The sequence below is a fragment of the Triticum aestivum genome, chromosome 5A (assembly GCF_018294505.1).
Source record: "Triticum aestivum cultivar Chinese Spring chromosome 5A, IWGSC CS RefSeq v2.1, whole genome shotgun sequence".
In the NCBI taxonomy this organism is placed as follows: domain Eukaryota; kingdom Viridiplantae; phylum Streptophyta; class Magnoliopsida; order Poales; family Poaceae; genus Triticum; species Triticum aestivum.
Window position 1 is genome coordinate 631,043,237 of NC_057806.1, and position 16,628 is coordinate 631,059,864.

General features: G+C 48.8%; 1 protein-coding gene across 2 annotated transcripts; it reads right to left on the reverse strand.

Moving 5' to 3' along the window:
* Window positions 1–11,758: 11,758 nt before the first annotated feature.
* LOC123105473 (uncharacterized) lies at window positions 11,759–15,185 on the reverse strand. Of its 2 annotated transcripts, none has more exons than XM_044527548.1 (2): window positions 13,578–15,185; window positions 11,759–12,059 (listed from the first exon to the last, which is right to left on the reverse strand). In XM_044527548.1, exon 1 carries the CDS (start codon window positions 15,130–15,132, stop codon window positions 13,615–13,617), a length of 1,518 nt encoding a protein of 505 aa, XP_044383483.1. In that variant the 5' UTR covers window positions 15,133–15,185; the 3' UTR covers window positions 11,759–12,059; window positions 13,578–13,614. The 2 variants fall into 2 exon arrangements, with proteins under 2 accessions (XP_044383483.1, XP_044383482.1); XM_044527547.1 differs by having other exon boundaries at window positions 13,623–15,175.
* Between the last annotated feature and the right edge of the window lie 1,443 nt (window positions 15,186–16,628).

The following is a 16,628-nucleotide window of genomic DNA, read 5'->3' on the forward strand; positions in this document are numbered from 1 at the left end:
TGTTCTATTTATATGAGTAATATCTTTTATGGTCATGCACCCTTGAAGAGTGGTCTATTCTTATTGAATCTCGATAGTAGTAACACACATATTCATAATGTTGAAGCCAAAAGATGCAGAGTTCATAATGATAGTGCAACCTATTTGTGGCACTGCCGTTTAGGTCATATCGGTGTAAAGCGCATGAAGAAACTCCATACTGATGGACTTTTGGAACCACTTGATTATGAATCACTTGGTACTTGCGAACCGTGCCTCATGGGCAAGATGACTAAAACAACATTCTCCGGTACTATGGAGAGAGCAACAGATTTGTTGGAAATCATACATACAGATGTATGTGGTCCGATGAATATTGAGGCTCGTGGCGGATATCGTTATTTTCTCACCTTCACAGATGACTTAAGCAGATATGGGTATATCTACTTAATGAAACACAAGTCTGAAACATTTGAAAAGTTCAAAGAATTTCAGAGTGAAGTAGAAAATCATCGTAACAAGAAAATAAAATTCCTACGATCTGATCGTGGAGGAGAATATTTGAGTTACGAGTTTGGTGTACATTTCAAAATTGTGGAATAGTTTCACAACTTACGCCACCCGGAACACCACAACGTAATGGTGTGTCCGAACGTCATAATCGTACTTTACTAGATATGGTGCAATCTATGATGTCTCTTACTGATTTACCGCTATCGTTTTGGGGATACGATCTAGAGACGGCCGCATTCACGTTAAATAGGGCACCATCAAAATCCGTTGAGACGACGCCTTATGAACTGTGGTTTGGCAAGAAACCAAAGTTGTCGTTTCTGAAAGTTTGGGTCTGCGATGCTTATGTGAAAAAGCTTCAACCTGATAAGCTCGAACCCAAATCAGAGAAATGTGTCTTCATAGGATATCCAAAGGAGACTATTGGATACACCTTCTATCACAGATCCGAAGGCAAGACTTTCGTTGCTAAGTTCGGAAACTTTCTAGAGAAGGAGTTTCTCTCGAAAGAAGTGAGTGGGAGGAAAGTAGAACTTGACGAGGTAACTGTACCTGCTCCCTTATTGGAAAGTAGTGCATCACAGAAAACTGTTTCTGTGACACCTACACCAGTTAGTGAGGAAGCTAATGATGATGATCATGAAACTTCAGAACAAGATACTATTGAACCTCGTAGATCAACCAGGGTAAGATCCGCGCCAGAGTGGTACGGTAATCCTGTTCTGGAAGTCATGCTACTAGATCATGATGAACCTACGAACTATGAAGAAGCGATGGTGAGCCCAGATTCCGCAAAATGGCTTGAAGCCATGAAATCTGAGATGGGATCCATGTATGAGAACAAAGTGTGGACTTTGGTTGACTTGCCCGATGATCGGCAAGCAATTGAGAATAAATGGATTTTCAAGAAGAAGACTGACACTGACGGTAATATTACTGTCTACAAAGCTCGACTTGTCGCAAAAGGTTTTCGGCAAGTTCAAGGTATTGACTACGATGAGACCTTCTCACCGGTAGCGATCCTTAAGTCTGTCTGAATCATGTTAGCAATTGCCGCATTTTATGATTATGAAATTTGGCAGATGGATGTCAAAACTGCATTCTTGAATGGATTTCTGGAAGAAGAGTTGTATATGATGCAACCAGAAGGTTTTGTCGATCCAAAGGGAGCTAACAAAGTGTGCAAGCTCCAGCGATCCATTTATGGACTGGTGCAAGCCTCTCGGAGTTGGAATAAACGCTTTGATAGTGTGATCAAAGCATTTGGTTTTATACAGACTTTTGGAGAAGCCTATATTTATAAGAAAGTGAGTGGGAGCTCTATAGCATTTCTGATATTATATGTAGATGACATATTACTAATTGGAAATGATATAGAATTTCTGGATAGCATAAAGGGATACTTGAATAAGAGTTTTTCAATGAAAGACCTCGGTGAAGCTGCTTACATATTAGGCATTAAGATCTATAGAGATAGATCAAGACGCTTAATTGGACTTTCACAAAGCACATACCTTGACAAAGTTTTGAAGAAGTTCAAAATGGATCAAGCAAAGAAAGGGTTCTTGCCTGTGTTACAAGGTGTGAAGTTAAGTCGGACTCAATGCCCGACCACTGCAGAAGATAGAGAGAAGATGAAAGATGTTCCCTATGCTTCAGCCATAGGCTCTATCATGTATGCAATGTTGTGTACCAGACCTGATGTGTGCCTTGCTATAAGTCTAGCAGGGAGGTACCAAAGTAATCCAGGAGTGGATCACTGGACAGCTGTCAAGAACATCCTGAAGTACCTGAAAAGGACTAAGGATATGTTTCTCGTATATGGAGGTGACAAAGAGCTCATCGTAAATGGTTACGTTGATGCAAGCTTTGACACTGATCCGGACGATTCTAAATCGCAAACCGGATACGTGTTTACATTAAACGGTGGAGCTGTCAGTTGGTGCAGTTCTAAACAAAGCGTCGTGGCGGGATCTACGTGTGAAGCGGAATACATAGCTGCTTCGGAAGCAGCAAATGAAGGAGTCTGGATGAAGGAGTTCATATCCGATCTAGGTGTCATACCTAGTGCAACGGGTCCAATGAAAATCTTTTGTGACAATACTGGTGCAATTGCCTTGGCAAAGGAATCCAGATTTCACAAGAGAACCAAGCACATCAAAAGACGCTTCAATTCCATCCGGGATCTAGTCCAGGTGGGAGAAATAGAGATTTGCAAGATACATACGGATCTGAATGTTGCAGACCCATTGACTAAGCCTCTTCCACGAGCAAAACATGATCAGCACCAAGGCTCCATGGGTGTTAGAATCATTACTGTGTAATCTAGATTACTGACTCTAGTGCAAGTGGGAGACTGAAGGAAATATGCCCTAGAGGCAATAATAAAGTTATTATTTATTTCCTTATATCATGATAAATGTTCATTATTCATGCTAGAATTGTATTAACCGGAAACATAATACATGTGTGAATACATAGACAAACAGAGTGTCACTAGTATGCCTCTACTTGACTAGCTTGTTAATCAAAGATGGTTATGTTTCCTAACCATGAACAAGGAGTTGTTATTTGATTAACGGGATCACATCATTAAGTGAATGATCTGATTGACATGACCCATTCCATTAGCTTAGCACCCGATCGTTTAGTATGTTGTTATTGCTTTCTTCATGACTTATACATTTTCCTATGACTATGAGATTATGCAACTCCCGTTTACCAGAGGAACACTTTGTGTGCTACCAAACGTCACAACGTAACTGGGTGATTATAAAGGAGCTCTACAGGTGTCTCCAAAGGTACATGTTGGGTTGGCGTATTTCGAGATTAGGATTTGTCACTCCGATTGTCGGAGAGGTATCTCTGGGCCCTCTCGGTAATGCACATCACTTAAGCCTTGCAAGCATTGCAACTAATGAGTTAGTTGCGGGATGATGTATTACGGAACGAGTAAAGAGACTTGCCGGTAACGAGATTGACCTAGGTATTGGATACCGACGATCGAATCTCGGGCAAGTAACATACCGATGACAAAGGGAACAACGTATGTTGTTATGTGGTCTGACCGATAAAGATCTTCGTAGAATATGTAGGAGCTAATATGGGCATCCAGGTCCCACTATTGGTTATTGACCGGAGACATGTCTCGGTCATGTCTACATTGTTCTCGAACCCGTAGGGTCCGCACGCTTAAGATTTTGATGACAGTTATATTATGAGTTTATACGTTTTGATGTACCGAAGGTTGTTCGGAGTCCTGGATGAGATCACGGACATGACGAGGAGCCTCGAAATGGTCGATACATAAAGATTGATATATTGGAAGCCTATGTTTGGATATCGGAAGTGTTCTGGGTGAAATCGGGATTTTACCGGAGTACCGGGAGGTTACCGGAACCCCCCGGGAGCTATATGGGCCTTAATGGGCCTTAGTGGAAGAAGAGGAGAGGCTGCCAGGGCTGGGCCGCGCGCCCCTCCCCCCTAGTCCGAATAGGACAAGGAGAGAGGGGGCCGGCGCCCCCCTCCTTCTCTCTCCCTCTTTTCCCACCTCGTGAATCCTATTCCAACTAGGATTGGGGGAGAAGTCCTACTCCCGGAGGGAGTAGGACTCCTCCTGGCGCACCCTATGATGGCCGGCCGGCCTCCCCCTCTTGAACCTTTATATACAGAGGCAGGGGCACCCCAGAGACACACAAGTTGATCCACGTGATCATATTCTTAGCCGTGTGCGGTGCCCCCTTCCACCATAGTCCTCGATAATATTGTAGCGGTGCTTAGGCGAAGCCCTGCGACAGTAGTACATTAAGATCGTCACCACGCCGTCGTGCTGACGGAACTCTTCCCCGACACTTTGCTGGATCGGAGTCCGGGGATAGTCATCGAGCTGAACGTGTGCTAGAACTCGAAGGTGCCGTAGTTTCGGTGCTTGATCGGTCGGGCCATGAAGACGTACGACTACATCAACCAAACGCTTCCGTTGTCGATCTACAAGGGTACGTAGATCATACTCTCCCCTCTCATTGCTATGCATCACCATGATCTTGCGTGTGCGTAGAATTTTTTTTGAAATTACTACGTTCCCCAACACACCCGGCCCCAGAGAGCCCTGGAGGCCTACCTTATGAGGTAGGCTATCCGGCTTTTACCCGTGAGCTGCGGCAGTTCCAGTGGCCCACTCACCGCACCTTGAAACCTGACGTTGGCAAAAAGTACAACGGCAAGACTCACCTGTCTGAGTTCCTCAGCATCTACACCATCGCGATGCAATCCGCCGGAGCCCGCGACGATAAGGTGCTTGCAATTACTTTCCATTGGCTCTTAAACCCAACGCCATGTCGTGGTTGATGCACTTGCCGGTAGACTCTATTTCCTCCTGGTCGGATTTGTGCCATGAGTTTGTGGGCGCCTTTACTAGAGGTCACCAAGCCCATGGCCAAGCAAGCGACCTGCATGTCATTCCCCAGAAGGGAGGCGAGAGTCTGCGCAAGTATATACAGAGGTTCAGCCGGGTACAGTACAATATCCCTGATGGTCACCCTACCGCCATCATCAGCGCGTTCCATCAGAACGTGCGTAACCGCAAGATGCGCGAAGAACTGGCAATGAACAAGGTGAAAGATGTGGCAGAACTCTATGTTCTTGCTGACAGATGTGCCCGAGCTGAAGAGGGAAGGAAGTACCCCGGTGAAGATGCCGGCGTGGAAATCGACTCCTCAGATGAGGATACTTCCGCCCCGGCGAAGAAAGGCCAGCGCCGCAACAGGAAGCGCAAAGGTAAAGTTGTGCTTGCCATCGAGGGATCTGACGACGCCGGCTCCGCCAAGAAAACCAAGGCAGATGACCCCGGCAAGGAAATTGCCGGATGTGTCGCCTGCCGGGCCTTGGCGGCTGCTGAGAAGCCAGGAAACTCCGACAAGCAATACTGCAAGATCCATCGCACCAAAGGCCATGATCTCCAAAACTGTCGACAGGTTGTGCTCCTTGCTGAGAAGCAGAGGGCTGAATATGAGAGGCGGGACAAGGAGGAAGGCCGGGACGGTGCTGAGGGGTCCGGCAAGAAGCGTGACGGCCAGGCGGGCCGTCGCGGCAAAGATAAACAACAGGAGAGGCCTGCCCGGGGCCATGACAAAAAGCCAGAAAACGATGATCACGAAGAGGACGATGAGTCTGGTGACCAAGAATTTCAGAAAGCTACAGAGGCCATGTGCGTCGATGGCGGCGCCTCGCTGCATACCTCTCACCGCCAGCTTAAACAGTGGGCGCGTGAGGTTACAGCGGCGGAACCGTCGTTTGATGCCCAAAGGCCACTGAAGTGGTCCAGCACACCTATCATTTTTGACACTGAGGATCACCCTGATCGCACTACTGCAGTCCGGTGCTTGCCATTGTTGGTTTCACCAATAATACACAACCTCAAGGTGACAAAGATGCTAGTCGATGGCGGGGCCGGTCTGAACTTAATCTCGCCTGCCGTGATCGAGAAATTGCAGATTCCTGATGAAGACCTCGAAGAGACGGGCACGTTTCAGGGGGGTCAACCCGGGAAGAAGTCAACCAAAGGGAAAGGTCACGTTGCCCGTGACTTTTGGGAGTGATCTGAACTACAGGACAGAAAGGATTGTGTTCGACGTTGCCAAGATCCCCTTGCCTTACAACGGGATCCTTGGCCGCCCAGCGCTGGCCAAGTTCATGGCGGCGTCACATTACGCCTACAACACCCTGAAGATGCTGGGGCCTGTGACGATCATCACCGTCCCATCAGACAAGAAGGATGCACTAATTTGCACTGACCAACTCTACCAACAAGCAGTTGCAGCAGCCGCCACTGCTAAGGCGCTTGCTCCTGCCGCTGGAGCCCCGGGAAGGCAAAAGAAGAAGACCGGTGAGACCTCAGGCACCCACTCCGGCAAGCGCACCTCTTCGGAGTGTAGCGCTCCCGTCGAGGACGTGCCAGAGAGCTCCGCCGACAGAAACAAGAAGTCCAGGGCCACACCGTCGGGAACCAAGAAGGTTTCTGTCATGGAGGACGGCACGGGAGGAGCTTTTACCATAAGCTCCACCCTTGACGACAAATAGGAAGACGCGCTCGTCACCTTCCTACGGGCGAATGTCGATGTGTTTGCATGGCAAGCATCCGACATCCCTGGCGTTCCCAGGGAGGTGATTGAGCACCACCTTGTTGTCTGTCCTCATGCGCGGCCCGTCAAGCAGAAGGTCAGAAAGCAAGCTTTGGAACAACAAGAGTTCATCACAAAGGAGATCCGAAAACTGGAAGCAGCGGGTTTGGTAAGAGGAGTGCTCCATCCAACGTGGTTGGCCAATCCGGTGGTAGTGCGCAAGGCAAATGGGAAGTGGAGGCTGTGTATTGATTACACAGATATTAATAAGGCTTGTCCCAAAGACCCCTTTCCGTTGTCGCGCATCGACCAGATTGTTGACTCCACAGCTGGGTGTGATCTGTTGTCATTCCTCGATGCCTACTCCGGCTACCACCAGATCTTCATGACAATGGAAGATGAAGAGAAAACGGCATTCATCACCCCATGTGGTACGTATTGCTTTATACGGATGCCTTTCGGGTTGAAGAGTGCTGGTTCAACGTTTGCAAGGGCGGTCCAGATTGGTTTTGAACCCCAGCTCCATAGAAATATGGAAGCTTATATGGATGATATAGTGGTCAAAACCAAGAACAAGGCAACCCTCATATCAGATTTACAAGAAACATTTGCAAACCTATGCAAGATCAATCTCAAGCTGAACCCTGAGAAGTGTGTCTTCGGCGTCCCGTCTGGCAAGCTTCTCGGGTTCTTTGTGTCACAGCGTGGGATAGAGGCCAATCCGGACAAGATCAAAGCTATAGAGAAGATTGAAGCGCCCAAGCGAGTCAAGGATGTGCATCGGCTTGCTGGTTGCGTTGCCGCCATGAGCAGGTTCATTTCCAAGTCCGCCGAGCGCGCCCTTCCCTTTTTCAAGATTTTGAAAAAGGCGGGCCCGATGGAGTGGACGCCAGAAGCCGAAGCAGCATTACAAGATTTGAAGAGGTACCTCTCCTCCGTGCCAATACTAGTTGCGCCTAGGCCACAGGAACTGTTGCTGCTGTACCTGGCGGCAACGAACCAGGTGGTCATCGCCGCACTAGTGGCGCAGAGAGAAATTGATGCTGAGGTAATAGCAGCGACGGAGCCCGATGCCACTGATGCCGAGACGACGCAACCAATTGAAGTGCCGTCGAGCAGCACCTGGTCTACTTTGTTAGTTCCCTCCTGCAGGGGGCTAGATCGAGGTACTCCGGTGTGCAGAAACTGCTCTTCGGCCTTCTTATGGCCTCGAGGAAGCTGCGTCACTACTTCCAGGCGCACGAAATCACTGTCGTCACTCGCCTCCCTCTGCAATGGATATTGCACAATCCAGACGCAACGGGAAGGATCGTAGAGTGGGCACTGGAACTGTCCAGCTTTGGCCTCAAGTTTGAGAGTACCTCGACGATTCAAAGCCGAGTCCTGGCGGAGTTCGTTGCAGAATGGACCGCGACGCCTGACGAAGAAACCCAAGAGACTACTCTCCTCGGCAAGGAGGCAAGTTGCGACTGGATCATGTACTTTGATGGAGCTTTCTCCTTACAGGGCGTCGGGGCTGGCGTACTGCTTGTCGCACCCACCGGAGAGCACCTCAAGTACGTGATCCAGATGCACTTCCCCAGGGAGGTGTCAACAAACAATACGGCTGAATACGAAGGGCTGCTTGCCGGTCTTAGGATCGCGGCGGACCTCGGAATCAAGAAACTCGTCGTCAGAGGCGACTCGCAACTTGTCGTCAAGCAAGTCAACAAGGATTACCAGAGCCCATTGATGAAGGCAACGGCACGCATCAATACGTTCCCCGAGCGGAGAATGATATCGCCGATTACCTGTCAAAATGCGCTGCCCTCAAGCTACCTGTGGAACCAGGTACCTTTGTGCTTCGGCTAACTCAGCCATCCGTTGATCCATCAACAGAGCAGAACAAGAGGAGAAAATCAGGGCCCGGCAAGTACTTTCCCGCCGAGCTCCCCGAAGCCGCCGGCAAGGATGTTGCCGGAGACGCTGAGCCCGCCACGGGACAGCTAGCTCCGACAGAGCATCAAGCTCTTGCCATGGAGACAGCCGCTCCAATAGCAGAGGAAATGCCTTTAGTCCTCGCCGTCGAGCCCCAGGCTCCAGCGTGGGCACAGCATACCGTCCGATTCCTCCAAACAGGGGAACTTCCTGAGGAACAGGAAGAAGCGGAAAAAGTAGCCCGTCGCTCTACTATGTACCTGTTCGTCGATGACGTCCTGTACAGAAAGAGGCCGAACGGCGTGAAATTGAAGTGTATCCCTCGAGAGGAAGGACTGGGGCTGTTGGCGGAGATACATGAAGGCATATGTGGATCCCACATCGGGTCAAGGGCCCTTGCCGGCAAAGCGTTTCGGCAAGGCTTCTTTTGGCCCACCGCCCTCCAGGATGCGACGACACTAGTCACCAGGTGTGAAGTGTGTCAGTTCCATTCAAAGAAGCTTCATCAGCCAGCTCAAGCCCTTCAAACCATTCCTCTCTCCTGGCCTTTCTCGGTCTGGGGGCTCGACATACTGGGCCCTTTCCCCCGCGCTGTCGGGGGCTTTGAGTACTTGTACGTTGCAATCGACAAGTTCACAAAGTGGCCAGAAGTGGAAGCAGTGAGGAAGGTCACAGCACAGTCAGCCGTCAAGTTCTTCAAAGGACTGGTGTGCCGTTTTGGTGTACCCAATAGGGTTATCACCGACAACGGCACGCAGTTCACAAGCCACACCTTCATGCAATATATTCAAGACCTCGGTCGCAAGGTCTGTTTCGCTTTCGTTGCTCACCCACGAAGCAATGGTCAAGCTGAGAGGGCAAATGCTAAAGTACTGCGAGGCCTGAGGACAAAGACCTTTGACAGACTGCACAAGAGTGGAAGGCGCTGGATTGATGAATTGCCGGCGGTTCTTTGGTCAATCAGAACGAAACCAAAACGAGCCACCGGTCAGACACCCTTTGCCCTGGTATACGGGGCAGAAGCAGTTCTCCCCACGGAACTCATATACGGGTCACCTCGAGTACTCGCTTATGACGAGCTTGAGCAAGAGCAATTGCGGCAAGATGACGCAACGCTCCTTGAGGAAGATCGTCTTCGGGCGGCTGTGAGAGCAGCGCGCTACCAGCAAGCCTTGCGCCGCTACCATAGCCGCAAGGTTCATGCCCGAAGCTTTGAGGAAGGCGACCTTGTTCTTCGGCACGTTCAATCGGCCAAGAATTCCAACAAGTTGACGCCAAAGTGGGAAGGCCCTTATCGGGTAGTACGAGTCACCAGGCCCGGCGCAGTCCGCCTAGAGACCGAAGATGCCGTCCGGTGAGTAACTCCTGGAACATTGAGCATCTTCGCAAGTTTTACCCGTGAGGCGCGGCTTGCCGGGCCCCCCGGCAAGCCACCTTTTGTACGAGCCTTGTCGATGACGCATGTAACCCTTTGTACAAAGCCAGGCGCAGACCCTGAGCATAAGTAAATGAAGCGCTGGCGCCCTAAGTTATAGCATGCATGCTAGGTCGAGTCTCGTCCTTGGTTAGGGTTGATAGTGCTTAGCGGCGACTAACCCCTAGCTTAGAGGTCGAGTGTGCGTCTCTTTGTCTTTCTTTTCTCTTCTTTGGTTCACAGGACACACACATATCCGTGCCGAACCACTTGGGGAGAAAAAAAAGAGGAACAGACCAGCATCTAGCCCCCGGCAAGCCAGTATTGCCGGGGGCTGCAAGAGCAAAGATTCACCCACGGCGAACCAGGGTTGCCGGGGACTGCAGCTTCAGATAAGTTCTTCATCCCTTATCATGCATTCCATTATGGATTGAGGTATGTGAAACCTCGTTTTCCCCTAAGCTATCGTGCTCCCATAACTCTAGGCCCTAGGGCTCGTTCCTGGGGCCAAGTTTGGTCGTAGTCGCGGCAGCGAAAGGATGAAACAAGGAGCTTGAACCCGCCTCATCCCTGCCTCCGCCAAAGGCGTGAGGAAGGTCGAGCGAAGTGGGGAGACGGCAAGGCCTGTTGCCGGGCAAGGAAATGTTTATCTTGAAGATATCAAGGATTTGCTCTTTGTTGTGGGTTCCACCCGCAAACAAATGACCCGGCAAGCATCCCTTTTTCATTAAAAAAACATTCCACTCAGGTACAGTCCATAGGGAATGAAAAACATGAATGATGGGATTACAAGTTTTAAATTCAACAAAGGCCCGAAGGCTTACAAACTAAAAAGAGATAAGGTGCCCGTAATCCCTTTCTTGTCCCTCTCCTCGGGAGGCAGGTCAAGGAGGCGAAAGGGACAAAAGGAGCGCCTAGGCGAGCTACGGGTGGCAGAAGACATCAAGAGAACATCTTGGTGGCCGTCCAAAGGCTGGATGGTGATGGCGGCGCTGGAAGCAGAGCTCGAAGACGAGGCGGCAGGACGTCAGCACGCGTCGAAGGCGTCGGTGCCCGCGTACTCCGACTTGACGGCCTTGCCGCCCAAGGAGACAACCCCGAGAAGTTCAAGGAGCCGGCGACACGGATGATGGGGGCGCCGATGCCGCACGGAGCGGCACCCGACACCTAGTCGGACCCGTCATCCTGCCGCCTACTGCCCTCGTCGTCGCTGCCGCTGTCCTCCTCGTCACTGCCGATGAGGGCTTCCATGGTGAGAGGGATTTGATGAAGATAGATGCTGGTGTGGCTCAGGATAAGGTGGGGAAAGGATAACGGTGTGGTGTGGCTAAGGATAAGGTGGGGAAAAGGAGCGGTGCGGGGCCACGAGTCAGGCCGCGTGTCACGAGCGACCGGCCAAGTGTAAAACGTTTGCCATTGAAATACCCTTAGCAAAACTAGAGGGACGGTGACTCAAAAATATAAAAAATTCAGCCAAAATATCCCGATTGAAATACCCTTAGCAAAACTAAGGGGAGGGTGACTCAAAAATCAATGGCAGCCGGCACGCAAGAATGGGCGGCGGCGGTACAAGTGCTGCAGCAGCTCGACACGCAAGAATGGGCGGCGGCCGCCACCATTTCTTCTCCCCACCGTGGGCGACATGTCGACCAGAGAGGACACCACCACCTCGGCCCATCACCGTCAGGTTACAGCTGTAAAATGTTACAGCTCGGAAATGAATCTGAGCTCCCAGGCAGGGCCTAAACCATTTGCTATCGAGGGCAAAAATGTACTGGTCTAAAAGACGACGGCAAACATAATTAACACCCAGCAATGTTCAATCCCAAACATATAACAGGCTGGCTTTCAAACATACGATTACAGGATCCATAATATGTATCGTTTACTCTAATGGATATTCATTAGTACATCATCTTCATCACATAAATATGATATTTTCCCACATTTCTGTCTGCACCGCACCAAACATCATCTTCGGTTTGAGAATCCCAAAAGTTGCACCTTTGACAAACATCATCTTCGATTTGAGCGAACCATACTCCCAAGTCTTTACCTTGCAAACTTACTCTTCTTTGAAGGATGAGGTGCAAGCTTGTCGTTGTTCCATAGCATCCCTTTAAAAACAGAAACAAAATAACTTAGCTATATACACTTTGTTCATGAGCAGTATGGACAGATATGATTAGTTGCCACTTTACAAAAATGTTGTACACAATACTAGTTCAAAAAAAGAAATAGACAAACTAGAAAGACTAATGGCATTGCACTGGAGTATTTTTAATAAAGAAAATGGTATCGCCCTCAATTAATATAAATGTAATGACATCATATAATTGATCTTGTTTTGGAAGGTGATGGCATTATGCTCTTCATCGTTAGCTCTCGAGTAACTTGTCATCAAAGCGTTTTCTTTCATTTCTGCCACATAGTCATGACGTTGCGTTTGTGGCCTCAATGAGCAGGTATCGACTTTATCAACCAGCTGAAAAGACCACAACTGACAAACAGGGGACTGGTGGCGAACATGCTGCTGATGGGCCGAGGATGGGGTGGTGCATTCAGGTCGCACAAGGCAGGTTTAAGGATGTCGGATGAGGCGTGAGAAGATGAAGAAACCAGCGGGAAAGTTTGTCGCCAGAATCAAGACAAAGACAGACACATGAGAAGGCCGGCAAGGCTAAATAATACAGGAGTTTTACCCAATGACATTCTCATGCAGGGAGAATGGCTTTTCACCAGCCCAGTATCCAGTTACATGATACAGAAAGTACACACTATCTGAAACAAACTGATTCTAACAGAAACAGCCAAAGATGTGACCTGATTGACCCAAAGCAACCCAACGAAACACATTTTAAAACTCTCGCCAACAGAAATAATATGTGTTAAAAGCTAAATGCATGCGCGCGCGTGTGCATGTCTATATATACTTCTGTCAGGTTGCTACTAGAAAATAGAGGACAATATAATATGCTTTACAAGAGCAATCAAAATAGTGTTTTTCTTGTTCCTAAAATTCACTTAAAAATAGCACACCATACTAGTAGCAACAGAAGGCTGTGTGATGAATCAAGAACTAAACCTGTACAGGCAATGGACAGTCCCATAAAGAGCAAAAGATCCTACTAGGAGAAATAGAGGACTCTCTCAAGGACATCTTGATGGCATAAGGACCAAAGCTTTTATTGACATACAGTGTAGAGCCCTACACAGCTAGAGTGGCTAAAACTCAAACGCTTGAACAGCCTAACAGAAGATTCATGGTAACAATATATCAAATGCTTCAATTAGTTAAAGCTATTATTAACAGGAGTATATATTACGATAACACAGCGATGCAGTGTCGGAAAGCGGCAAATTAGAAATTCTGAAGCAGGACCAAAGCTACAGAGAATAATGCCGGGCAAACAACCCTGATCAGTAGAACCAATGCCGCTAATGGAGGGGGGTAATAAGCGTGCACCAAAGTCACAATTCAATTACCCATGAGAATTGCACACGCAACCAGGCAGCATATGTATTTGCATCATAGGCAAGATAAATAGTAGTAAGAAAAAAAGCAGCGTTACACTACCATATCCAACAGAAAGCTAATCAAAGGCAACCATGTTAGGTAATATGTGATAACGTACATAAAAGGGCGTCATTTAAACACTAAGAGAACTTCTTCTAGTTACCAGTTGGCCTTTCAAGGTGTCTGGAGAAGACAGCTGGAAGTAGGGGCACATTAGCAAAACGGCTTTTGCGAGCTTGCACATCCACATCCACATCCACAGACTTAGCATAGCAGGACTGTTGATTGATATATGGAGTACATGACTGAACATGTGCCTGTTTCATGTCAACCATGATCATCCACGCCTCACCGTGAAATTCCTCCTCCCTTAAAAGGCAGCATACAATATCCGGGTCATCCGCACTGATGATTGGGAACTCAGGAAGACGGCGAGGTATGTGCAGCTCCTGGTAACCAGAGCTACCCCAGACAGAATCCAGGTAGATCACACGATGGAGCTCCCACTTGAACTTGGACATCATGTTCAAATCCCAAATGGTGATCTTTTGGCGAGGGTGCTGCCCTTGTCTTCTCTCAAGAAGGTGACGATGGCCACCATGGATTCTCTCATGGAAGTCATTGTCAATGTGGACAAAGCGCAGCATGCCTTGGCTGACGGACACACTTTGGAATCTCCCGGAGAAGTATCTTTCAACCCGTACGTCATCATGGTACTCTTTTCCCCCGGGGAAAGGCACGAAGTGAAGCACAGGGGAGCATGTATCTGAGAAGTCAGATATTAGGACACCGCTGAAGTAGTCTACCCAGCACAGAAAACGACCATCAAGAGCGAGCACATCGTCAGTTGACCACAGGAAGGGGAACTGGACATTGCTCTGGTCATGCGGCCGCGGGGCAGGCCTGTTGCAGATGGTTCCCCAATGTCCTTTCTCGGAGTTGAAGATGCAGAGTTCAACAAGCATGGGATTATTGCCAGTGTCGCTTTTTTTGGGGTAGACATTAAGGTCGGCAACAATGTAGCAGTCCGGCGCGAGCTGCAGGATGCCTGTGGCGAATTTATCCATCAGGAACGGCCTTTTCCTGTCCTTGGTGTACCGAGGGAGCTGCTGCACCGAGGGGGAAGGACCGGCGGCCGTGTAGACGAACAGATCTGACGCGATGTTGAAGTAGCGAGTCTGGCTCGGGATGGAGATGTGGAAGAGGACGAGGTCCTCGTCAGTTGCCCGGACGTAGGGACAGGCGGGCCGGGTGGCTGAGGCCTCTTTCTCCGGCCAGTGGAGGTCGAAGTAGGAGACCCCTTCTGGAGGGTCCGCGAGGGCGAAGGACACGTAGCAGGAGCGGCCGCTGGCCATGTGAATTGCAGCGGCGGTCTTGTTCTGGTTGACGGCCTCACGAACAGCGCATATGCCGTCGTAGGACTTGGTGCGGCCGATGCGGTTCAGCATCACCCAATCGGGGAAGGCACCGTCCGCCCATGGCGCTCCTCCGCCTCCGCTGGCCATGCCGATCGGGATCCGCGTCGGGAATAAAGGAGCCGCCTCCGCCTCCGCCTCCTCCCTAATCTTTTTTCCTCCGGTGGTAATGGGGATCGGCATCGGGATTGAGATCGGGATCGGGAATAAAGCAGCCGCCTCCGCCTCCTCCGTAATCCTAACCCTAACCCTAACCATGTTTCTTTTTTTTTTGAAACGACCCTAACCATGTTTTTTTTTTTTTTTTGAAACGACCCTAACCATGTTTCTTTCTGGTGGGGAGGAACTGGTTTGGTCTTTGGTGGACGGGAAAGAAGGGCCACAGGCTATATAATAAGTTACTAAATAAAAAATCTCACTGGGCCGGCCACGAGACGGTTAGGCCAGCAACCGGAAACAAGTCCGAAGCGGAGTCCGTCTCGCGTCTGACTGGCACTCTACTGGGCTGGCCTTTTCCTGTAGCTAGGTTTTTTCGTCTCCACTTTTTGCTAGGTTTTCTTTGGTTTTTCTTCGGTTTTCCTCTTTTTCCTTCTTTTTTCATTTTCTTTTTTTTCCTTTTTTCTCCTCGGTTTTCTTTGTTTCTTTCCTACTCCCTCTGTCCCATAATATAAGAACGTTTTTGACACTACACTAGTGTAAAAAATGTTCTTATAAATAAATATAAGAACATTTCACTGGTTTTATTCGCTTATCTTTGTTTCTTCATTTTCTTTTTTCTCAACAGACATCTACATTTTTCATACGCCTTGTAAATAAATATACATCATATTTTTTATACATGTTAAACATTTTCAAATATATATTATTAACATTTTTTCAAGTATATGTTTTGATGTCTACCTTTTCATACAAGTTCTATATCTTTTGTATGCATCTAAAACATTTTTATGCATGTTTAATATTTTTCAAATACATTATTACAATTTTTACAAAAACATGTTTGAAAAACATTCAAATACATGATAAACGTTTTTCAGATACACGTTGGAACATGTTTTAATAATTATTTTCGCTGATCTATGTGCAGATCCCTGTAACCAGCTTGCGCCCAGAGAGAGTCCAGGTTGATCACACGATGTAGCTTCCACTCAAACTCGGAGTTCAAAGTCCAACTGGTGATTTTCTTCGGAGTCTGCTGCTGCTGCCCTTGCCTTTTTCTATCACGAAGCTCAAGGCATCGGCGGCAGCGACCAGGGACTCTGTCATGGAAGTCATTGTCAATGTGGACAAAGCAGATCTTGCCTTGGCTGATGGACACACTTCGGAATCTCTCCGGGAAGTACCTTTCAACCCGTACCTTACCACGGTACTCTTTTCCTCCAGGGAAAGGCACGAAGCAGAGCGACAGGGAGTCTATGTTTCCAGAGAAGTCACATAGCAGGACACCGCGAAGTAGTCGACCCAGCACAGGAAACAGCCGTCGAAAGCGAGCACATTGTCGGTTGACCAGAGTTCGGGGAACTGGCCGCCATTGCCCGGGTCCAATTTGGGGATGATTTTCCACTTTCCAGTCTCGGAGTTGAAGACGCGGAGTACGGCACGCATGCCATTGCCCTTTCTTTTGGGGTAGACATTGAGGTCGGCAACAATGTAGTGGTCCTCCGCGAGCTGCAGGATGCCTGTGGTGAGGTCATCCGTCAGGAACGGCCTTCTACTGTACTCGGCGAAGGGAGGGAGACCCTGCTGATAACCCA